Genomic DNA, 25,829 nt, shown 5'->3' on the forward strand with positions numbered 1-25,829 from the left:
AGTGAGATTGTAAATGAGTTTGCTCTTATCTGCAGTAAAACGGGTTGTTTTTGTCATATGCCAAAAAGCGTGACATATTTGTTGCCTTTGCTGTTATTTTTGCAGCAGTCATGCCTGAATAACTTCACCAGTGAGAACAATGTCCCACATAAATGTCATGTTTTATCATTTCTTCTTACCTGACGGCTCGAAAGGTATAGGGCTGTTATGCATATGGCTCATCATAACGGATAGGTAGCTTTTCACTTCAAGGTCACCAGTGTGAATCCAGCTAATACTAGTAACTGTATTTATCTGATGGTAAGGCCCCAGTCATGCACAGATTTCTGCATGTGCTTAACTTTACACATGTGAGTAGTTCTATTGAAAGTACTCGCATGCTTAAAGTTAAGCATATGCAGGATCGGGGCTTTTGTGGTCTGTGTGAAATGAGTTGGTGGGTCTCAGAAGAGACAACCTGCATTAAGGCTTCTTTACCATGTTATCACAACAGAAGGGCCATGGAACTTGAATTTTAATTTTTTATAAATTTGACACAAAATATCCGTGTTAGTTTTTAAGCATTTTTAAAGATTTTTATCGATTTAAATTTTCCACAGTTGCACGGAATTGTGGGTTTGAAGCATTTACAAAAATGTATTTTAATCTTTTTCGATCATGGGAAATTATGGGGAAGTCAGACCATCATGCTTTAGTGACAGTAGACATTGACAGGTTTCAGAGTAACAGCCGTGTTAGTCTGTATTCGCAAAAAGAAAAGGAGTACTTGTGGCACCTTAGAGACTAACCAATTTATTAGAGCATAAGCTTTCGTGAGCTACAGCTCACTTCATCAGATGCATATCGTGGAAACTGCAGCAGACTTTATATATACAGAGAGAATATGAACCAATACCTCCTCCCACCCCACTGTCCTGCTGGTAATAGCTTATCTAAAGTGATCATCAGGTGGGCCATTTCCAGCACAAATCCAGGTTTTCTCACCCTCAACCCCCCCCACACAAATTCACTCTCCTGCTGGTGATAGCCCATCCAAAGTGACAACTCTTTACACAATGTGCATGACAATCAAGTTGGGCTATTTCCTGCACAAATCCAGGTTTTCTCACATCCCCCCCCACCCCCATACACACACAAACTCACTCTCCTGCTGGTAATAGCTCATCCAAACTGACCACTCTTCAAGTTTAAATCCAAGTTAAACCAGAACATCGGGGTGGGGGGAGGGGGTAGGAAAAAACAAGAGGAAACAGGCTACCCTGCATAATGACTTAGCCACTCCAAGTCTCTATTTAAGCCTAAATTAATAGTATCCAATTTGCAAATGAATTCCAATTCAGCAGTTTCTCGCTGGAGTCTGGATTTGAAGTTTTTTTGTTTTAAGATAGCGACCTTCATGTCTGTGATTGCGTGACCAGAGAGATTGAAGTGTTCTCCGACTGGTTTATGAATGTTATAATTCTTGACATCTGATTTGTGTCCATTTATTCTTTTACGTAGAGACTGTCCAGTTTGACCAATGTACATGGCAGAGGGGCATTGCTGGCACATGATGGCATATATCACATTGGTGGATGTGCAGGTGAACGAGCCTCTGATAGTGTGGCTGATGTTGTTAGGCCCTGTGATGGTGTCCCCTGAATAGATATGTGGGCACAATTGGCAACGGGCTTTGTTGCAAGGATAAGTTCCTGGGTTAGTGGTTCTGTTGTGTGGTATGTGGTTGTTGGTAAGTATTTGCTTCAGGTTGCGGGGCTGTCTGTAGGCAAGGACTGGCCTGTCTCCCAAGATTTGTGAGAGTGTTGGGTCATCCTTTAGGATAGGTTGTAGATCCTTAATAATGCGTTGGAGGGGTTTTAGTTGGGGGCTGAAGGTGACGGCTAGTGGCGTTCTGTTATTTTCTTTGTTAGGCCTGTCCTGTAGTAGGTAACTTCTGGGAAGTCTTCTGGCTCTATCAATCTGTTTCTTTACTTCTGCAGGTGGGTATTGTAGTTGTAAGAAAGCTTGACAGAGATCTTGTAGGTGTTTGTCTCTGTCTGAGGGGTTGGAGCAAATGCGGTTGTATTGCAGAGCTTGGCTGTAGACGATGGATCGTGTGGTGTGGTCAGGGTGAAAGCTGGAGGCATGCAGGTAGGAATAGCGGTCAGTAGGTTTCCGGTATAGGGTGGTGTTTATGTGACCATTGTTTATTAGCACTGTAGTGTCCAGGAAGTGGATCTCTTGTGTGGACTGGACCAGGCTGAGGTTGGTGGTGGGATGGAAATTGTTGAAATCATGGTGGAATTCCTCAAGGGCTTCTTTTCCATGGGTCCAGATGATGAAGATGTCATCAATATAGCGCAAGTAGAGTAGGGGCTTTAGGGGACGAGAGCTGAGGAAGCGTTGTTCTAAATCAGCCATAAAAATGTTGGCATACTGTGGGGCCATGCGGGTACCCATAGCAGTGCCGCTGATCTGAAGGTATACATTGTCCCCAAATGTGAAGTAGTTATGGGTAAGGACAAAGTCACAAAGTTCAGCCACCAGGTTAACCGTGACATTATCGAGGATAGTGTTCTTGACGGCTTGTAGTCCATCTTTGTGTGGAATGTTATTAGAACACACGTCAGTATCGTGTCAAAATATACCAAGTAAATATCCCTGAATCAAACTCGAATAAGTTCGCAAGCAGCATTTTTCTTTCTTTGCCTGTCTGTAAATTTCAGTTATTGATGGAAATATTTTTTCATCGGTTTGTGTGTTCAGTGAAATCAACATTTATTGATGAAAATCGAATCCTTCAGAGCCTAATAATACCTCTGGGTAGGTAGCAGTCTTCAGTCTCCAGGGCTGTCAATCCAGCATCTTTAATTTTGATGTCTTCTTTTTAAATAGATACACCTTTGTAAAATGACAAATAATTACTTTTAGTTGTTATCGTGACCTATTAGACGTGCAATATTCTTACCTCCTAGAAGAGTCAGGCTTGGAACTATTCTCCTTATAGAAGAGCAGTATTCATGCTGTGGAATGACCATGTACGCATTTGAGTTACGATCTGCTGCATCATGTTTTAGGAATGGCAGTAATTTTTCAAATGTAAACCTGTGCCTGCCAACTACATTCATGATTTATGGGACCAGAAATGCACAGGGACAGAGGGTAAGAGAGCACAGCAGAATGAGATTTCATTAATTTTTATTTTGGGCAACATTTTGAGTTGTGATCACTTCTGATATGGACGGTCATCATGATTGGGCGATTGCTCAAACTGCATCTGGTTTCTGCAGAGTGGTCTGAGAGTGTGTTTTGTGCTTTGCATGACCCTGCAGTATCACAGCATGTCCCGCTTTATTGTTAAAACTGTTTCATGTTACTAATAGTATCCCATTACTGAGGCTTTGTTGATATACAATAAAGTTCACTTTCGTTTTCAAGATCTGTTTAAACTTGTTGCATGCTTACAATAGATACTGGAACGTGTTAAGTGAAGGCCCCAATTCTGCAACCAGATCCTTGGCTGGGGCTTTAAATGGATATAAGGATCAGGCCACATGGATCCAACTGCAGGAGTGCATTCTAAGGGCTGATCGTGCAACTCTGACCTGGATAAAACTTCCCCTAACTCCAGTTTGAGTAAGCATATCAAATTCTGCGGGCTTATCTGTACACAGAGTTGCACTGGTTGAACTTGCAGTGTGATTTTTAAATCAGCTTAGTTAAATTGGTGGAAAATACTGCATGGAAATTATTATTATTATTATTATTTCAGTTTAAACCAAACTTGTTTCGGTTTAGCCAGGGGTGAAAGTAAGTCGTGTGACTTACCGGTACTCTGGGGCCAGCTCTGGCCCCCGGAAGGGGTGGGGTTGAGGGGGTCAGAGCCAGCCCACCCTGTAAGGTAAGTGCCCCCCGCCACCGGGGTAGCAGCAGCAGCCTAGGGTTCTGGGGGCTATTTCAAGGGCCCGCGGCTCCCCTCTTCTAACACCCTGGCCTTTTAAATAGCCCCCGGAGCCCTGGAGTAGCAGCGGCAGGCTTACCACATTCTTGCCCTGTATTGTGGCAGTGAAGGGAAAGAAAAAACCTGTACAGTCATCCCTTTTAATTGATTGTTTTGGTTTGAGACAGACTTTCATTGTGTATAAGAGTATTAAGCAGTTTAGACTTCAGCACTGTAAGAGAGCCAGAGTTAGGTTACAATTAAAAATGTTTAAATTCCTTCCGTGTTATTAATAACTGATATTATAGCTGCTAGAATTGTAATACTTAGGTCCTGATTTTCAGAGAGGCTGGACGCCTCTCTTTGACTTTAATTGGAGTGTTAAGTGTTCAACAATTTTGGAAAATTAGGTCCTTAGTTTTTCAGGATGGCTGCGTACCCTGTGTGCTGCTTATTGACTTCGCTTCACTTTGAAAATAGAAATACAGTCAGGTTCACTTCCTGGTTCTCTCCTGCCAGCCTGCTGTTGCAGTGTTTGGGCTGGAATCGATGCCCAGGGAAATATTTTAACTCCAGATCAGGACTGTTTTCATTTAAATTAAAAAAAAAAAAGTTTTCTGTTTGGTAAAACTTCTTAAAAACAAACGCCACTGACGACGTGACCATCTTTGCACATATCAGTGCAACAATACAACCGCATATGCTCTCTCCTCCAACTGCATTATGAGTCACGCTGATTGGCTGCCACACTGAGAGCAATAAAAACACAACTTTTAAACAGGGAAAGCTACGAAGGGTCTGATTCTTCACTGCTGGACACAGAGCATTTTATCTCGGAAGTCCTATTGTTCTTTAATTTGGTTTTCTACAGTAACTATTGTGTTAAAGTTCACTTGGTGAAGTTCACTGTGCTTGGCTGGATGGCTGGGCCAAATCTGCGTGTGTGGCCACGTCTACACTACCCGCCGGATCAGCGGGTAGTAATCGATCTATTGGGGATCGATTTATCTCGTCGAGTGTAGACGTGATAAATCAATCCCAGATCGCTCTGCCGTCGACTCCGGAACTCCACCACTGCGAGAGGCGGAAGCGGAGTCGACAGGGGAGCAGTGGCCGTCGATCCTGCGCCGCGAGGACGTGAAGTAAGTGATTCTAAGTCGATCTAAGATACGTCGACTTCAGCTGCGCTATTCTCGTAGCTGAAGTTGCATATCTTAGATCAATCCCCACCCCGGTGTAGACCAGGCCTGTGTGTGTGTGTGGGGAGACTCCAAGAATAAAATGCTAAGATGGCGTGTGATCAGAAGAAGGTTGAGAACCCTCTACCGAGGCATTTGTGTACAGGAGGAAAGCGGTTGAACTGTTCAACCAGTCGGAGGTGCCACAAAGTAACTGCATCCATGACCTCCGTCTGGTTCCAGTTTCTCAAATACAGTAGAACCTCAGAGTTATGAATGCCTCAAGATTGGAGGTTGTTTATAACTCTTAAGTGCTCATAACTTTGAACAAAACGTTCTGGTGGTTCTTTCAAAAGTTTACAACTGAACATTGGCTTAATACCTTTACTATGCAGAAGAAAAATGCTGCTTTTAATTATCTTAATTTAAATGAAACCAGCAGAGAAACAGTTTTCTTACTTTGTCAAATCTTTTTTTAAAATTTTCCCTTTTTTTTAAATAGTTCATGTTTAGCACAGTACTGCACCGTGTTTGCTTTGCTTTGTCTGTGTGTGTGTGTGTCTCTCCTGCTGCCTCATGGCATACTTCGATTCCAAATGAGGTGCGTCATTGATGGGTCAGTTCGTAACTCTGAGATTCTACTGTATTATGTTTCTCAAGTAACAAAACAGTAGTCAGGTCTCCCAAATGTAAACCTTTTAAGGGGAGATATATGGGCAAATCCTCCCTCTCGCCTTTATGATTTATTCTTTTTATTATAATGTGTTTTTGAAGTATATATTAAGGACATGGGCAGGGTCAATCTCTTAATTTATCTTCCTGTTTAGTTCATTTCTACCTGGTAATCAGCAAAAGCAGAATTTTTACTGTACTGAGTAAGATGTAGGTAGTTCTGCATTTGCTGAGATTTGTTGGGATAGTCAGCAAACCACTGACTGCGTATAACAGGAAGCAGGATGTCTGTGTGCGTCACTGTCTCAGTCTAATAGTGTCCTTATTATCATAAGTGCCTCACAATCTTTAATATACACATATAAAGTTTGTGGATGATACCAAGCCGGGAGGGGTTACAAGTGCTTTGGAGGATAGGATTAAAATTCAAAATGATGTGGACAAACTGGAAAATGGTCTAAACTAAATGGGATGAAATTCAATTCCACTTAGGAAGGAACAATCAATTGCACATGTACAAAATGGGAAATGACTGCCTGGGAAGGAGCACTGCGGAAAGGGATCTGGGGGTCATAGTGGATCACAAGCTATATATGAGTCAACAGCGTAATGCTGTTGCAAAAAAAGTAGACATCATTCTGGGACGTATTGGCAGGAGTGTTGTAAGCAAGACGCAAGAAATAATTCTTCGGCTCTACTCCGCACTGATTAGGTCTCAACTGGAGTATTGTGTCCAGTTCTGGGTGCCAAATTTCAGGAAAGATGTGAACAGATTGGAGAAAGTTCAAAGAAGAGCAACAACCACAATTAAAGGTCTAGAAAACATGACCTGTGCGGAAGATTGAAAAAAATTGGGTTTATTTAGTCTGGAGAAGAGAAGACTGAGAGGGGATATGAAAATAGTTTTCAAGTACATAAAAAGTTGTCGCAAGGAGGAGGGAGAAAAAATTGTTCTCCTTCTGAGGACAGGACAAGAAGCAATGGGCTTAAATTGCCGCAACGGCGGTTTAGGTTGGACATTAGGAAAAACTTTCTAACTATCAGGGTGGTTAAGCACTGGACTAAATTGCCAAGGGAGGTTGTGGAATCTCTGTCATTGGAGATTTTTAAGAGCAGGTTAGACTAACGCCTGTCAGGGATGGTCTAGATAACACTTAGTCCTGCCTTGAGTGCAGGGGACTGGACTAGTTGACCTTTCGCTGTCCCTTCCAGTCCTATGATTCTATGATATTTATTTTCACAGCACTCCTGTCAGGTACAGAAGTTTTCTGTCGCCATTTTATAGATGAGAGACAGAGGCAAAGAAACTCAGGCCTAGTCTACGATAGAAAAAGTTTGCCCAGTATCCTATTGTAGATGCAGTTTATACTGGAGCGGGGGGGAGGGGTGTTTTTACAGGCATAGCATATACCAGTTCACTGAGCAAAATAATCTAAATGGGCAAAAGCACTCTTTTTTTTGTTGGTATAACTGTTTTGCCTGCACAAAAATGTCACAGAAACATCACCGCTTAAGTGATGATATACCAGCAAAAATATCTAGTATAGACTTGGCTTAAGAGACTTGCTTCCACGGAAAGTCTGCAGTGGAGCAGGGAATTGAACCCGTCTCTCCTGAGTCCCAGACCAGTGCTTTTGGATAGGGATGGATTTCGCAGGACAATCTAAATGCTACAGGGACAGCTGGGTCATGGGGCCCAAATAGAACAGGATCTGAAGATAGGTCCTTAACTCCTGTTCCTGAAGCGTGCTAGGGCTTTGGACGTACTGTTGCAGGGCAAGTCTTGGCTGTATTTTTAAACATGTGTTGTAGCTGTGACGGTCCCAGAATATTAGAGAGACAAGGTGGGGGAGGTAATGTCATTTATCTGTTGGTGAGGGAGACAAGCTTTTGACCTTATGTAGAGCTCTTCTGTAGGTCAGGGAAACTTACTCAGGGTGTCACAGCTAAATACAAGAGGGAACAGGTTGTTTAGCATAAGTAGTTAACACACACTCACCTTGAACGGTCCTGTGAAATAGGTGTTTGACTTTTTACCTATGTGATAAGATTCCAGGACTGTCACTGTGCGTGTCACCCTGAACCTAGACTGTTAGTTTAGTCAATGTGAAGTGATGGGAACAGCTAGATGCACAGCGGAGGTCTCTTTTCGTTTAGAATATCACCAGATTCAACCATCATTGGGATTGATCGTCAGTTACCATCCAGTTTTTAAGATCTCAGCTATTTTAGGCCCTTTTTTTTTTAAACACTTTATGAATTATGCCTGTAGGACAGCACAGGCCTTCATCTAGCTTTTTGTTTTTAAATTCTAACCATTCAATAACTAAAAATCACCGCACTGCTGATTCAGAAAAGGGGGCAAAAGTGACAGGGCTGGGAATGAATCTAGTGTATGTTAATTTCTTACGCTGGGATCTTCAGGAAACACGCCAATGGTGCTGGCTGGAAAAAAAGAACCATGCATTTATTATAAAAACAAACAAAAATGTCCCTTTTTTAAATTAAAATTTCAGGTGGTTCCACAATGGGTCAAAAATGGGAGAAGGGGGAGGTTGGGAAAATTTAACCTTTTTTTTTTTTTCTAATTTCAAAATTTAAAATTTGATCTCATTTTCAAAATTTGAAAAGTTTAATGAACCAGTTCTACACGTGAGCTATGTAGCCCATAGTCCGAGCAAAGAATTAGTTATTTGAGAATCGTCCCCTTATTGCCCAAGTGTTTAATTTGACATTTCTTTTAGTTAAAATTCCCTAGGAAAATATCCTTTTTAAGCAAACACATTAAGCTAAATTTATAACTGACTTAGTCCAAAACCATAAACACATTTATTCTTTTGCTGACAGAACAAAGACTGCATTTTTAGGCCCACTGCTTTTAATTTATGGCTGAAATGCCTAAAATATTTTAATGGTATCTGTGCCTTTGCCAGGAAACCTGCGTTAATAGAACTGAAAAATAAAAATGAACTGCTAGATGACTTTCTAGGTGGCCAGTTCTTGGTCAGCTCCAAAGATTGATAATGTTCAAATCCAGAGCTTTGGTTTGGGTACATCCCAAATACAATATGCACTTCCAGTTTAAATGATAAAAGTATCTTTCTGGTATGATGCATACGGTATTAAGCAAGCTGATTTGCACATATTTAAGATTAAGTGCTTTAAAAAAATGTAATTTACTTTAGTAATCTGTTAAAGGTTTCAGATAGGTGTCCAAGAACTCACGCAAAACTTTCCTAAGATGTAATAATTCTTCTGCATGGGACATTATTCTTTATTTATGTCCTTTTCCACTTTGTGATCGTAGGAAGCATTGTTGCAAAGAAAACTGATCCCAATCTGGAAGGGAAAGTGCTAACTTGGTGCAAAAAGGTGGAACAAATGGTTCAGATAAACCCGAGATAAAAGTTTCCTGTTCGTGGCAACCTTAGAGCTTTAATCTTTCTGTAACGATAATATATTGGTATTTTTAAATTCAGTGCTTGGTGCCTGTCTTGTATAGCTCCAATACTTCTGCCACACAGTAAATATAAAAAAGAAAAGGAGTGCTTGTGGCACCTTAGAGACTAATAAATTTATTTGAGTATAAGCTTTCGTGAGCTTTTCTTTTTTCAGAGTAACAGCCGTGTTAGTCTGTATTCGCAAAATTCCTTTTGTGTTGTATAATTGTATTCCTTTTCTTTTTGCGAATACAGACTAACACGGCTGCTACTCTGAAACCTGGCAGTAAATATAGATACAGATATCAACTATCTTGTTCTGAAAGAGGCTTTATCTGCTGTTGGGATGGCTTAAATATATGGGACCTAATTCTTATTTACACTAAACCTGATTTACACCACTCGGGCAACATAAAGTGGTCTCAAAGTGAGTGTAAATGTAATTTACCAGAGTTGCATAAAGTGGCCTCAGTGTAAATGAGAATCAGGTCCTAGGTTTGTAGTACCGAAACCTTTGTTCTTCATTGCCTTATTACACCTTGTGCAGACATGTGCATTGTGGGTATGAAATCTGTCATTCTGATTCCATAGTGGCATGCTTCCACTTTGCACAGGTGTAAAAAGCTGACGGATGTGCAAAGCAGTGAAGCATTAATGCCAATCAACTCATAAGAATCTCAGGATACCTCCCTCCATGATTCTGACAAAACAAGTCCATGTGGGGTTCTTTCAGGTAACTTTAAAAGCTGGTGTTCTGGGTGGGCATTGACCTTCTCTTTGGCACTGTCCCTAAGAGACTGGACAATAGCAAGCTAGGTAGAGAAATTGACCAGAAGCCAGAGTCTGATTCCATTAAAGACACTGGCAAAACTCCTGCTGATTTCCATGATCATGTGGCGGTGGAAGAAAGATCATATTGTGGATTAGAATGACGGAGCTAAAGTAAATCACTAGGATTTAACATATTTTTGAGAGATTAATACCTTTCAAGTTGGGTGTTTCACCTCTTTGAAATCTGAGCAGCAACTAGCCCTGCAGGGCATGGGGGGAAAAGCACCTTGCAAACACAATAGCACACTTCTACCGAATCAGTTCTATAAACCACCTGTTGCTCTGGGATCTAGGTCCCATGCCTAGACTGTAGATAGGAGTGAGAGCTGTCCAGAGGGAACAGTCAGGTCTCGTGTCCTGTTTGCAGGGAAGTTCACTATATCAGGGATGAGAGAGGAATCAGATGCCTCTGGTGATAAATGAATAAAGAATGCACATGGCATGTAGATTCCTTTTGCGAATTTGGAGCTAATAAAAGACGCCAGCTTGGTAGTCGTCGGGTCTGAAGTCCTTTGTTTATCCTCAGAACAGGCATGCTGTGGGCAGTGACAGGGCATGCTGCCAGCGTGTCTCAATCCTGCCCTGACATGACCACCTCTAGGAGTGAAAAGGAGACTTCGGTCTCGTAGAGCCGTTCTCCCCTTCTGCTTTCTGCTGAGACTGCCAAAGGGGCATCTGTTGTGATGCAGATGCCAGCATCCATTAACAACTGGGCTGAGATCGCCAACTCATAGGCATTGAATGGTTATCAGGTGGTGGTAATAATTTATTGGCGTTGACCCGAACTGAAATGGTCAATGGCCTTAGAAACTGTTTGTCACTGAGGCTGATATTCCAGGATCCTATCTTCCCTTTTTATTTGTTTGAACTCTGTTCAAAACACAGGCCCAATTCTCGTTGAATGCAGGGCATATGTTGAGGACTGGTAATGTATGAAGAGCAAAAGTTGAGGGAGCACAGTGCCTCTTTGCTGCTGTCTGACTGAGCTTGTAGACAGTGTTAGGCATCAGGGTCTTGTATTAGCTTAGAAATGAGATGAATAAGAGGGGACATAAGAATGGCCATACTGGGTCAGACCAAAGGTCCATCTAGCCCAGTATCCTGTCTTCCAACAGCGGCCAGTGCCAGGTGCCCTAGAGGGAATGAACAGAACAGGTCATCATCAAGTGATCCATCCCCTGTCGCTCGTTCCCAGCTTCTGGCAAACAGAGGCTAGGGACACCATCCCTGCCCATCCTGGCTAATAGTCATTGATGGACCTATCCTTCATGAACTTATCTAGTTCTTTTTTGAACCCTGTTATAGTCTTGGCCTTCACAACATCCTCTGGCAAAGAGTTCCACAGGTTGGCTTTGCGTTGTGTGAAGAAATACTTCCTTTTGACATAAGAACATATAAATGAATGCTCAGAGTAGATCACGATCTTCTGCTCCCCCTATCTCATAGCAGAAGCACAGGGGGACATTCAATGAAATTAAAAGGACTTGAAGATGTTATCATATTTACAAATGAATTAAATTAAAAAGTGAGAATTTCCAAACAAGTGAAAGGAAATGCTCCTTCACCCAGTGTGTGATTAAACCATGGAACTCGTTGCGGCCAAGAACTTATCTGATCCCTTTTGGAATCTTGCTACTTAAGGGGGTATCGAGAATATTTAGAGTAGTTACAATTTGATCTGGATTTGGAATTTGAACACCCTCAAATTTCAGAGATGCAATTTATGGTTTTGTTCCAGCGTTGACTCTCTGAAGCCCTCCAGACCAGCCATCCTTAAAAATAAATAGAAATGTTGTCAGTTGATTTAGTCCCCTTGGAAACTGGCAAGTTTATGCTGTTTTGGTCTGTGGGTTCTATTCCCAGTTCTGCCACTAACTTGCTGTGTACCTTTGGCCAAGTCACTTCCTTTCTCAATGTCTCCATTTCCCATCTGTTGAATGGCTCTGGTGATAGTTGCTGTCCTTTCAAAATAAATTTGAGATGCTTAGCTAGGTAGGGGGAGCTTTTCAAAGGCTCAAATGGGAGTTAGGCAGCCAATTCTTGTTAATATTCAATGGGAGTTGGGTACCCAACAGCCCGTTAGTATCTTTGAAAATCTATCCCATAAGTGTGAAGAATAATTTATTAGTAGCACTGGCTTGATCCCAGGAACCAGTCGACTAGAGTCGATCTGAGCATCCCTGACTCTATGCGCTTAGCGTTATTGAGTTGAGAGTCACTGCTGTGAGACCACGCTGGTGCACAATATTCAGCTTCAGAATATACCGAGCCAGTTGTTGCGGTTTGCAGGGTCTGTGGGCTGGAGCACCGTGATGGGCCTATCACACATCCAGCCTCCACAGATTAGAAGAGCTGCTCAGACCTCTCGCTTTCTTGACCATGTCAATGCAGACGTGAGGATCCTGCTGCATGATGACCTGCAGAACCTGCCGAAGACAAGATTAAAATCCCGCAACCCTCTATGGAACTGCATCAAGACCCTTACCTTCAACTTCGACACTGAGGCTCAATGGAGAGTCACATGGAGCGTTTCAACCGCTCAAAGCAAACCGTTTGTTGTTGACCCTGCCACTCACCCACCGGGTTTTGAGTCATGTCAGTAAGACTGGTGCAGATTGAGTTGCTTCAGGGCATCTCATGGGAGATGTGGACAAATCCGAGTGTCCCCTTCGTTTGGGCTTGAAGGACATTCACCAACTCACTGCTGCGGCAACGTACTGGCTGTCAAACCTTGATATAAATGTGTCGTCGTTGCTACCTACCCAAGCCATATGAAAGAAAAAGCAGAAGCTTGAGCCCGGCACAGAGTACGTGGGAAGTGTGCAGGCTTCCACGCATGCCTATCCCAAGCCTTTTCTACATTAGAAAGGAGTTGACAGTCTAGCAATACCGGCAAACCCTGCTAGTGGAGACAAACCTTATACTAGCAAAATAATTCTTTTGCCCAAACAAAATAACCTACACCCATCAAAAGCCCTTATCTGGTGGAATAATTACTTTTGCACTGGGTCTTTCGCCAGCATAGCTGTGTTGGTTAGGGGTGTAATTTTTTTCATACTCCTGGCCAGCAAAGCTATGGTAGCAAAACTTTTAAGTGTGGATCAGGCCCCAGTGTATTTCCCTTTTGCCCTGGCACATGCCCTGTTGCTCCAGGCATGAGCTGAGAGTGCTAATGTGGAGAAATTATTTTGACTAAGTTTAAAATCTCTATTGGATTTTTAGAGTGCAAATAACAAAAGGAAATGGAGAACCTGGTAAAGAAGTACATAAAGGTATAATTATTTTTTCATATTACAAAAATGTAAAATAAAACACACAAATAAAATGCACACTGGCAGCTAGGTAATATGACTCTCTTTTGCATCATTATGATACACATAAGTTAGAATGCAAGAAAATAATATAAGAAATTACTGTGCACATGGTACCAACAAAACTTTAAACCCCACAGCCAGCTCTGTTGGTGGGGGGCAGTTGGAATTACTGGGTGAAACTCTCTGGCTTGTGTTATGCAGGAGATCAGACTAGATGATCATAAACCTCCCGATCTGTGAAATTATTCAACTCTGTAGTTAGTGGGTGAAATTCTGGCTCCATTGAAGTCAATGGAATTTCAGTGGGGCCAGGATTTCAGCCAGTGTAAGTGCAGTTACAGTAATTACTGTCTGTCTATACTTCTGGTTTTGTTTTTTTGGCCGTTTCCCTACAATGGATTCTCTTGGCGCTCTGTTCTCGTGGCATAGTTGTGTGGGGGAGGGAAAGGGGCTGTGACTGTAAAGTTCTTTTGTCTGGACAGGCCCTCGAGCTGCTCAAAACATGCATTTAGTGGCAGAATAGGAGGGATTTAAAGAATTCTCTCTGATTTGATCACAGTGCTAACTGTACACATGGTAACTGTATTCGTAAATGTCACAGAAACTGGTGAAAGCCACATAAGCTTTGGAGTGTCCAGCATTACACCTCATGGCCCAGACTCTGCTCCCATTGACACCAAAGTGAATATCTAGACTCCAGCAAAGTCAGTGGCGTTACTCCAGATTACTATCACTGTAAGTGAGATCAAAATCTGACCCATTGTTTTCAGTATAAGCAACCATAGCATTAACAGGGACTGTCTTTTTGTTCTGTGTTTGTACAGTGCCTGGCACAGTTGGGTCCTGGTCCATGACTAGGGCTCCTTGGCGCTATGGTAATGCAAATAAACACTTGGCAATAAATAATTGAGGAGGAAAGATGATGAGCGTGAATATTTTAGACGTGGAAAGATGGACATTATATTACTTTTTCCTGCATAATCAGTTTGAGTCAACTGAGCTGCCCACCTCAGAGGGCCTGATTGTAGTTCATTGAAATCAATGGAAATGCTCCCATCAACATTAGTGGGCTCCGGATCAGGTCCTGAGTTCTTCTTGGTTTCTGAACAGACGCTGTTATGTGAGGCCAGGTGTGCTCCCTGATTCCACAGGTGTAGAATTTGCCACAGAATCACCCCTTTCTTCAAAGTCTGGAATCTGTTGTTGTTGTTTTGGTCCTTAAAATTGTGAAGAAAACCTTCCAAATGTGATGCAAGTGTAACACATGCACTGTTTTTCTGAGTCTAAAGCCAACTTGAAACAATAGGTCCGAGACTGGTGTAAACGGTTTCCTTTTAGCTCGGCACTTTAACTCTGAAACTTCACGGTGGCAGTTGAGCGATGTGTTTAAGCGTATGAGTAGTCCAAGTCAAGGGAACTACTTGTTCAAAGTTAAGCAAATGCTGAGCTGCTTTGCTGAATTGGGGCCTTGAACATCAGTATTGTTAACTATTTCATGGCTGATCATTTTAGGATAAAAGCCCAGCTGACGTGTTTATTCTGTGATCCCAAACCACAATTTTTTAAAAAATCTGACACACAACTCTTCTCTTTATCAATTTTTTTTCCCCCGGCCATAAATGTCTGGGCAATTTCAAAAGATTTTCCTCCAAACATCAAAAAGGCTTTGTCCCTATTAAGAATGGGCTCCTTGGCCAGTTCGTTATTTTTTTTAAATGAAGCCACTGTTTGTGGGCTCTATCTTGGCAACAGACAGCATACCAAGCGCTCTCCAAACGGGTCTCCCCAGTGCAAATGCCAACTCTAGCTGCATGGTCACTGTAGTTCTCTTTCCAGATGATAGTTCCAGCACATAGTTCTCTTTCCAGACAATAGTTCGTGACTCTTCGGTTGACAGATGTAATGAGGCTTAGGGCTGCTCAGTGCAAAGGCACTGAATGTGATTCTTTGTTCAGAGAAAGCAAGGCGCTGCCTTCTCCTGTGAGATAGTGGTTAGGGCAGAAACGCCTTCTGAGAAGCGGGGTGTATTGTTTGGAAGCTGTTATCATGTTCCCTTGAAGGGGGCGGGAGGGAAGGGCTGGATATTTTGACCTAAATGAGAGATAATGGATCCTGCAGTGGTTGCATTTTGCAGCCAAGTAATCTACAGTTTAAACATGCTTAATCAAATTATTGGGTAACGAGGCTGTTTTGTTCTGTTTTGGATTATACACAGAAAGATACGTGAAAGTTTGTGCCTCCATAAATCTTATTTCCAGATGCTTTGGCTAAATTTAGTTGCTCTAAGAACATTTTATCCACTGTGGGTGAGAGGCATTGTTGTTGGTTTAGTGATTAAAACAGGACCATGAGTTAGGAATCCTGGTTTTCTTCTGCAGCTCTGCTACAGATCAACTGCCCTGCCTCAATCTCTCCATCTGTAGAAGAGAGAATGACATCCACCTTTGTAAACTGTGTTGAGATTCTCATGTGGAAGGCATTACATAAATACGACGTATTTACTTGTCTAGGCACATACCACTCATTGGTGCAAAGCTGGTTAATGTGTGGCATTGCAGTTGACCGGATTGTCTCCTTTTCGGTAAACGATTGTTGTTGATATGGCATATATAGACCTGACACAATGATCCTGATCCTGCTTTTGTTGAAAGCAAAGACAAAGTTCCAGTTGATTTTAGTGGAAGCAAGGTCAGGCCCAGTGATTTGCAAACGGTTGTGGTGTTAGTCCGGCAAGTTAAGTCTTCTCCAGATCTCTTGGACGCAGTCTGGTATGAAGTGAGGCCTTGTGAGTTTGCGGTTCGTGTGTGTGTGTGTGTGTGTGTGGTGGTCTTTGAGTTTTCTGCCACACGTGTGGTGCTGGTGATACCTGGTCCCACTGATTCAAGTCCCACTGACTGGTGCTTCGGAAATCAGGAATGTACTATGTTTCATCTTGTGGCCCACGCACACAATGAAGCATATGAGTAAAACCAGACCTTCTCCTCACCTCAGACATACCATCCCTGCCCAATTGTAGCACCACCATGTACCAGCCCTTGCCAAGCTTTGTCTGCACTCTTGGTAGACTACACTGACTTCCAGCTCATTTGTGGCTACAATTCAGGGCCTGGCTACCTTGGAGAGCCCTGGATAAATACTGGCCATCTCCTTTGACTGCAAACTCCTTTGGATAACTCCTGTATCTTGTCTCCAGGGATGATCAGTGTATGATGCTTCAGAAGAAAGCAACCCCTAATCTCCGCGCACACAGCATCTAGCCAGTTGTGCAATGCTGTGTGTGTGGGAAATGGAATTCCTTCCTGATGCCTGCAAGGAATCAGCTTTTTGCCTGAAGCATGAGATTCATCTCCTTTTGTCTTAGTCTTTATAACTACAGTTGCTGCTGTTTGGTCATAAAATTATTCATTGTCCTCTTAAATCCAGATGCAGCGTTTGCCCCGTTGACCTTCCCTGTTAATGAATTCCACAGGCTTGCTACACATTGCTGAAAAGTCTTGTCTTAAATTTACCTGTTGTTAATCCAATCTAGTGACCTCCTTATTCTCATGTAAATGAAACAAAGTGATGCATTGCTAAGAATTATACTCAAAGAATGTGATTGTTAGAACAAGCCCAATTTCTCTCTCTCTCTAATGGCCAATACTTTCCTTCTGTGTCTTTCAGCTCAGATTAAATTTTCTAGACTTCAAGGTTAGTTTTGCACAACCATTTTCATTAAAGAAAACAAAGGAAAAGAACAGCTCTTCTAAGCTTCCAAGTTCCATAGAGGAGAGAACACAACTGAGGCTTACTCAGAAGAAAGGCAAATTTAACTTCAAATATTACTGCAGTTTTGAGGGCAAATGTTAATGCACTTTTAAGTTGTACACGAAGGATTTTTATGTCTTCACGCCAGGAACATGTTTATTTGGTGGGTGCAGATAACTTTTTCTTGTAAGCCCCCAAAAGGTCAGTTTAAACACACACAATAAAAAGTCCAAACAGCTTAAATAGCTGTAGATGGCCTATCTTGGATGCGGCTGGCTCCAAGGAATAAGACGCACCAGTTGCAAACAGTAGAGCTCCCAGGGGAAATATGCCAGCAATTTGTCTTTCGTAACTTTGCACATAAGAGTTGGGGAGTCACTTACATACAGTGACTCTGTGTTCTTGTTTAATTCGATCGAGCAAAACAAGATACTGTATATCTTGCCTATCTGTGATGAATAGTGGCAGAAGTATGTTTCTTCTGCTCAAGGCCATTACCTGTGGGGGGTCTAAAACGTTCAGCCTGTATGGAAGGCGTCTTGCTGTCCCCTCCACACCACACCCCCCGGTATGCTCTTTAATGCTGAAATTTAATTCCAACCAAACCTTAAAAAGAAGGATTGTGTTCTGTTACACGCTAAACATCTCCGACTGTTTTGGTGGAAGCTAAAGCAGTTTCTTATGGAGAAATAGTGACTTGCATTTATATTGTGCTTTTTAGTTCCACAGAAGCCTAAAGTACTTAAAAGCTATATGTAGCAATCACTTCACCCCCTTCACTGAAAAGCAGCCATCTTTGAGGTAGAACATTGCACAACATTAAACAGTGTTCTAAGACGGAGAGTGAAGTAGCATCCAGTTAAACCACAAGAGGAATTTCAGTCGGTAGAATATAATCAGACAAGTTAGAGTTTGGCCAGGATGCCCGGGGTTTAATCTTCTAATTTTGCGAAAGAGCTATGGGATTGTTAATGAGCACAGACTGTTTGATGCTTGGTTTTACATCACATCTGAAGAATGGCACCTCCAGTAGCCCTGTGCCCCCTAGCACTGCCTACTGGGACGTCTGTTCAGAAGTGACTCATGGGCAAGAATTCTGTTCACCTGAGTCATCTGCACCACTTCCTGCTGCACCTTGGGGTGCTTTCGAGGTGTCCCATCCAAGTAATGGCCTGGCCTAATCCTTCCTAGCTTTAATAATCTGGCAGATTTCCTGCAATGGACAGCAGGCAGTTCCTTTAGTCAGGGTCATACGCGGCACTTTTATGAAAACTTTCAGAAGTACTTGGTCTATCAGCCTGGTCCCCCCTCCCGCACCCCAAACCCCTCATTTCTGGCCCTGTGCCCGTGTCTGCACCCCCATTCAGAGCCCTAACCCCCTCCTGCACCCCAACACCCTGCCCCAGCCCAGTGAAAGTGAGTGAGGGTTGGGGAGAGCGAGCCATTGATGGAGGGGGAATGTAGGGAACGGGGCCTTAGGGCAGGGATGGGGCAGTGGGCGGGGCTTCAGGGAAGGGGCAGGGCTAGGATGTTTGGTTTCGTGCCATTAGAAAGTTGGCAACCCTATGCAGGAGGTCAGACTGGGATGATCCCTTTGTATCAATGATACTTTGCGGGGGGAACCTTAGTCAGTCATCTCCCCCAGTAACGCATTCATTGGAGTTACACCCAGTGGGAGTTTGGCCCAGTATCGATCAACACTCACAGATCAGCCTAAGAAAATAAATGTTTATGAACAAATGCCTATTTTAGGCGCTGCAGGAAATTCACATAACCTGCCCACTCATTGCTGCGTTATTTGTAGCTCTGCAGGATTTTAAAGTAAGTTAGTGCGTGATATAATTTCCGGTGTGGTAAGCCACAGTCATTTGTTTGTATTGGCTTCAAGCCAGGAAGTAATATACTTCGCCCTGACGGAAATGACAGGCATTTGATGTTGTGAATTTCCTGATGCAGCAATTGAAGAGAGATAATTTTTTTTAATTACATTCAAAGGGCGCCCTTCACATACAAACCCTCTGAAGTAGGAGCCCCTTTGCTAGAGTCAGCTGGTAACATTTACCAGGTTAATGTCCCTCCTTGAAAATGCAGCGTACTTCCCTCCCACTGCTTCTGTACTTCACCTCTGCAGCTCCTTAGGGAGCAGCTCGCCAAGAGACAATTGAAATCTAAATATGCCTTGGCTGCTCTGAGTGTAAAGTCTCAGACAAATGAGAAAGCTGCACTGGTATAACTTAAGGTGTGAATTTAAACCAGTGTCGTTTAAAATGATGTAAAAGGCTGTTTGCGCTTATTTTGGTCAGTTAAAAGCCAATTCAAGTTACAATAGTGCAGCTTTCTAGTCGAACCAAGGCCCATCATGACGGCTTTTCCCAAGTACTGTGCTAACTCTAGAAGGCTGCTGAGCAAGACTAGTGTAGCGACTGCCAGCTTGGGGTCTGATCCTGTTCCCATTGAAACTCGGTGACAGCATTTGCATTGGCATTGCTTTAGTTCAAGGTGTAGCTCATGGTGAGTCACAAGCTTGCTTGTTTACATGTTCCCTACTCAAGACACCAGCAGCGCTCAGTCATGCCAAAGATGTGCCGGATCACTTGGTAGCAGCCATGCTCTGCGGCAGCAGGCCCAGACAACTAATATGAAGCATTAGAATGGCCCCTGAAATGGAAAATCTTTGTCTTGCGTGTGCTTGACAAAGTTGCTCTCCCACCAGCTTTCTGAAGGGTTAGTAAAGAACGGCTTTTGTCTTATAATTGGTCCAGGACCAATGCTTGTGTAACGACTTCCCTTCCCCTGCCTGGATCATTAGCAGGGTTTGAACGCAGGACCTTTAGCATCACAGCACGGAGCTCTTCCACTCCAGGTAGCTGCTAACAAGTTAGTATGTTCTTCTGCTTGAGCAGACGTGCTGCAGGAGGGAGATGGGACACACATGTTCCCAGTCTGTTATGCTCAGAGCAGCTACTAGTCAGTAAAATCATTTGCAGTGCTCTTCCAAAGGGTTTGGCCGGTTGCAAGACATCAGATTGCAACATCTGATTATCTTCATGCTCTCTTGCTCCGCTTCACTTCCCACATGATTATATTTTTTCATCTGTCTCCCCCACTTCTAGCAATCTACAATTATGAGGCTGTCCAAGATGTGGAGCTCTCCTTGCAGGTTGGTGATACGGTTCACATTTTGGAGATGTATGAAGGTAAGTCCCAGACCACCGCCTCTCTACTTGGTAAAAGTTTAAATATCTGAAACAAGTTTTTTAAAACGATATTCACCCCAAACTAGAAAATTCCAATGAAAACTTTAGGGAAAATGATTTTTGTTTTGTTGCTTCTGAAATTGTTTGTGGAAAGTATTTACCACTTTCTGACCAGCTCTAGTAGGATACAAAGCTTGGATCCAGATCCAAACTTCCAGTTAAAGTCTGGTGGTGTTGGCCCATTAAAAAGATGGGACAGTTTTGAAGTTTGCATCCAGACTTTCCCAATTTGAAGAAGCATGTCGCAGGCTTGTCTCTAGTTTTGAAGGTGTATAAGTTATTCTCAACTCATGAAATACAAGGCATATTACTTGTTTTGGCATGCGAGCATTCTTCATGTGCTACATATTTCTCTAAATTAAATGTCTTCGTGTGTAATGTGTGGTGATGTTTGGGAAAGTTCCTGTGTAATAATGGCTCTTTCTTACTCCAAATCTCGTTTCCCTGTCTCTCTCTGCGTTACATCTGCCTGCCATATTGACACATGCAAAGAATTTTACACATTCGGATCCCGGAGAGCTAGCGAATATGAATGCAAGCTAGATTCTGTTCTGCCTCAGACATCAACAAACTAAGGCCATATCTACATGGGACATTACTGAACGGCACCCAAGTGTGCTGTAAATTCACACCCTGGCTTGCCACTTAGTAACATCCAATGTAGACAAGCTCTTAGTTCCAGTCACAAGATCTTCCTTATCAGTGGGATGATGTCATGGATTTTCAGACCCAAGGTGCTCTTTTCAGATCTGTCAGTTTAGAAAAATCACCATTTTTTGATTTGTAAACTGAACTGTGACACCTTGAGGGAGAAGAGTTCCAGAACCCCAGAATATATTTGTCACTTTGTGGAGCATAACTGCCTTGTTAGCTATACTGCTGAATTGATTATCTAGGCTAGTGGTTCTCAACCCATGGCCACTTGCGGACCTATCAGCACACAGCTGTGGCCCATGTGACATCCTCAGGGCCATACAGGCAGTATATATATTACGTGGGCTGTATCCACACTGCACACACAGAGTTGCATATGCAGCCCACAATGGTAAATCGGTTGAGAACCACTCATATAGGTTATTTTATTACTCCTGTCACCATAGCAGCTGAGCTCCTTGTGTTGTTATGCAATATTGCTGGATATTTGTCCCTTTTAAATACAAGGACGTTCTATACAGCACATCACTAGCTATTAAAAACTGCTTTAAAAACAGGTGCAAATGAAAATTAATACTTAGATCTTGTGGATTTAGCTGTTAAACTGGGCTGTCTAATACTCTTCTGCTGGGAACAGAATACAGTCAGCTATATCCTGTGAAGAGTACAGTGCCCATATCTCAATTGTATGATATCCCTGTTCTCTCCAAAAGGCCTTTCGTGAATATAAATTGTCATCAAACTTCCACAAACAGCATCTATTAGAGGGGTGGGGGGGGGACACATGTACAACTTCCCTGCTTTGGTATCTCCATTGAGCAGGGCAAGTTGCTTGCTCAGCAATTTGCTGTTAGTGAGTTGGTCTCTTTCCACTTCTTTGACCTTGACACTGGAGACAGCCAGCCAGCCAGATCTTACATGTCAAAGCAGATTATACTGCTGATGTGTATGTTTACAGTGATGTGTGTGGTAGTGGAGGATTGTGTTTGTAAGAGAGAGTTTAATCAGCAATAGAGGCAACATATGAGCTGATTTTGCAAAGAGGAGAGAGAGAGGCTCAAAGCTAAAAACAGCCTTTTTCTGTGAAGCTGGACGTATCCTGAATTTACCAGAAAATAGCATTTTTACATGGTGGTTCAGTTTCCTCCTTAGCCAGCCGTTAGCAGAGACATTGTCAAGTAGAGTAAATTCGTCCTCATGTTGTCTGCCATCTGCCTGAAACTCCACCATCAGGAATTTAAACTGAGAGTGTATTGCAAGTTCTTTGCGACAGGGCTTCTTGTTCTGTGTTTGTACAGTGCCTAGCACAGTGGGATCCTGATCCATGACTGGTGCTGCTAGGTGCTACAGGAACACAAATAATACTTTTATTGGAAAGACGGAGGGAAATCAGGCAAGGCATTTGTGAATTATAAAGGTTCCAAAAAGGGGGGGGGGGTTTGCAGGTGTCTCCTTGGGGAATTCTCTTATACATGTGTGTACCTCCTCCTGCCTTCAGCTTCCCCTCTGCCCCCCAAAAAGAGGTTTCAACATAGAAACTCCAAATTTTCTTTTTGTCTTTTGCTGTGGACACTCTTGCATGTCTGTGTTTCCTTTCTCTCGTGACCTCAGCTTTGGGTGTCCTGGTTTCCAGATGTGGGTGGGTTGTTCTTTTGAGAACAACAGTGTTCCCGCAAGAAATGTCTTTATTCCTCCTATGTTAATGCAGTGTCTGTACAAGCTGAACTCCAGCTTAACAAAGGCTTTTTTTGGGTCTGAAAATCACTAGGTTTATATAGGTGCGCAAGTCTCAAGTTCTATTTTACCAGGATGATGGCTTCCCCAGAAAGGAAGCTCTGCCCTATGAAGTTTTTTCTCTGGGACATATTAGTTACACCTCCAGTTTCCATCTGAAGGGTTGCTCTGAATCATGCAGAGGAGTGACTTGAACCTGGCTTTCCCACATCCCAGTTGAGTGCCCTACCATTAGACTACAGAGTCAGTTTCTTTTTCTGGCCCAATGAATATTCAATTATTTATACAAATTGGAACAGCTCCAACACAAGAGATTGAGAGAGAGTCAGAGAAAATCTCTGCAGGCTGCTGGTTATGGCATTCACTGGAGATTTGGGAGACTCACGTTCAAGTCCCTCGATCCTGTGTTTTTTGCGCACACACAAATTTTTTTTGAAAAAATCTTCGTTTTGCTCTGCTTTGGAATGGAAACAAATGTTGAAACCCTGGCATTTTTCATGAAATGGAATTCTTGTTTTCCGGCCAGCCCTGGTGAGGACTTATGCTGAGTTACCAAGATGTACACGGGGCAGTTTTACCTGCAGATGTCTTTCTCCTCCTCTTCCTCACATCTAGAAAGATGCCTCGTATTTACTCCTAATGTTGGTTCCCCCACTCTTAGTTTAAGGGATTGGAGCAGGGCTGTATTCTCTCCTCGTCTGTGTGCAGTGAAGGAGTCTTGGTGTATTGGGCAACCGTAGCTTGAGAGCTCTTTGTATTCTCCGTGTGCCTGGCTCCGCTCCGTTGGAAAGAGCTGAAATGCACAGTTTGTTCCCCAGCTGCGAGACAGAAAGGTTGAAGCTCTCACTTGGCTTCTTTGTATACCAATAAATGTTACCTTAATCTCAGCTGGCAGGAGAGCTCCGAAGTCATAACACTGACAGAGCTAAACAAGTCCAGATTGGAGGAGGCCCATGAAAAGACAGGGAGCTATGAAATGAACTGGAGGGCAGTTATCTCAGACCAGAGGGCCTAGGTGCTATTCCCCCTGTGCAGAAGGCCGATACAATAAGGCCCTATTTATTAAGATCTGCTTGAGAAGGCCAAATGGTGTATAAGACCTTGTGAGGGATGTCTGCCCTGGGTTGAATTTCACCCACAAGACACAAGTCATTGCCTGTAATTTAAAAAAAGGGATGGAAACTCATAAATGAGCCAGAATCTCTAGCTGGGAGTTATCAGTTCCCTGTAAAATTCCCTGCACTGGGAATTGCCTCAAGGGGCAATTGATCCTAAAGAAAGGTCAAGGTACCAGAGTGATAGGTAAAATCTAAGGTCAGGCCTGCCGCTCGAGGGGGGCAAAGGAGCAGTTGCCAAAGGGCCTGGGGGCCCCTGGCCGCCCCCGCTGCTGCAGTAGTGGCAGGCAGCTGGGAGCCCGGGCCCTTTTAAATCGTCCCGGTGGGCCGCAGAGCACATAGGAGATTGAGACTGCCCTGGGCCCTGCGCTGTGGGGGGTCCCTGAAGTGACGGATTTGTCACTTCTGCGCTGGGCTCTGCCCACCCCCCCAACCCCCCTCGGGACAGTCCTGGCCCTGGGGCCTGGAATTTCTGTCGGCGGGCCTGGCTAAGGTAGAGTAGTTATAGTGTCATTTCCCTCCCTTGGAGTTTTCCTGTGGGAGAGGGCAGTGTTAAATTATAGGTAGGACTCCGCTGGAAGTTGGCATAAACCCAAGCTAATCCCAGCCCCCTGTCTGGATGGTAAAGCAAAATCTCTGGCCTACCTCCACTTGTTTAGTGCCATTCATGCCTTTAGGATCTGTGTGTAGGACCCCAGAATAGTCCGGTGGCTTGGGCACTTACCTGGGTTGCAGGAAAACCCGGTTTAACTTCCTCCTCTGAATTAGGCAGAGTCCTATGTGGTTTCCCCAGTCACCAGGCTATCAGCTATTCTGGATGGGTGTCTTTCTTTGGAACAATGTAAAGGTCATGGTGGATTCTGCATTATTTTTTAAATCCAGATTGGATGCTTTTCTGTATACGTGGTCTAGGAGTTATTGTGAGGAAGTTCTGTGGCCTGTCCTACACAGGAGCTCGCAGCAGTCCCTTCTGGATGATCACAGCAGTCCCTTCTGGCTTTGAAAACTCTGAATCCTGGAGCCAAAGTCCATTGGAGTTGATGGAAAGTCCCCTGTTGACTTCATTGACCTTTGGATGAGGGCCTTATAGTCCAGCTTTGTGGCTTGTGTTCTTTCCCCCTTTACTAAATGGGTGTAGGAAATAACAATTTAGAAGTCCCAAGTATGGCCAGAGTGGGTGGGCCTGGGTTATTGTGAAGGGTTCCCATTTCCTACAGTGGTAGACAATCCAGCTGGAAGGTCAGAGTAATACCATCTCAGATTGCTGGGCTAGGTTGTGGCCTTGCCCACAGTGGGGGTTTTGTCCAGTCACAGGCACCAGGGTAGCACACCAGTACAAAAGTGATGGTCATTATCTTGGCTGATATACCGGGGTTTGAACCCGGGAGCTCGAGAGCTGATACAGCTTGAGCTAAGGGGCCCAGACTGTCTTAGCAAGAGCTGAAACAGACTGGACCAGCAAAGAGGGGGGCCTGCGATGCACCCTTACCAGCGGGTTACACAATCCCAGGATGCTATTGACTGAAACTGGAATAATGCAAAGTGTGGCTTATAGCAGCTTGGGCCATCTACACGAGAGGTTTGCCCTGGTGAAGCTACACAATTGGCTGCAGTCAGGGCAGATCCTCTGCATAGATAAGGTCTAAATCGTTGCCCGCGGTTGCCTATGCTGAGATGAATCTTAAAGGCTTTCTGTTGTGCCTTGCTCTGCCTGTAAGCAGGACTTAGCGCCGGATGGTTTATTCATTAAACATGAAACATCTGGTCAGAGCCAGTCTCCTTAGAATTTCCTCCCTTTTAAAGGAAACCCACATGCTGCCATCTTTGAAATGTGCAGGTTAGACAGTCTGGGGTCTGGGATTTAGCACTTCCTTGTAAATCGTGAAAACGATTTTTCTTCATTGTTCCGTCTGGGTGATCTGGCCGCAGAAGGGTGCGTGCTCTTTTTGTTGAACAACCTGCTCCCCC

General features: G+C 43.5%; 1 protein-coding gene across 1 annotated transcript in view; it reads left to right on the forward strand.

The window, feature by feature from the left end:
• The window catches only part of DOCK5 (dedicator of cytokinesis 5), a 132,253-nt gene that overhangs the window by 6,766 nt on the left and 99,658 nt on the right, over window positions 1-25,829 (forward strand). The window contains exon 2 of the mRNA XM_084615232.1: window positions 20,215-20,298. Within this exon, the coding sequence (XP_084471358.1) occupies window positions 20,215-20,298 (84 nt within the window). The remainder of the gene's footprint in view (window positions 1-20,214; window positions 20,299-25,829) is intronic.

The sequence above is a fragment of the Lepidochelys olivacea genome (genome assembly GCF_965140295.1).
Source record: "Lepidochelys olivacea isolate rLepOli2 genome assembly, chromosome: 26".
NCBI lineage: Eukaryota > Metazoa > Chordata > Testudines > Cheloniidae > Lepidochelys > Lepidochelys olivacea.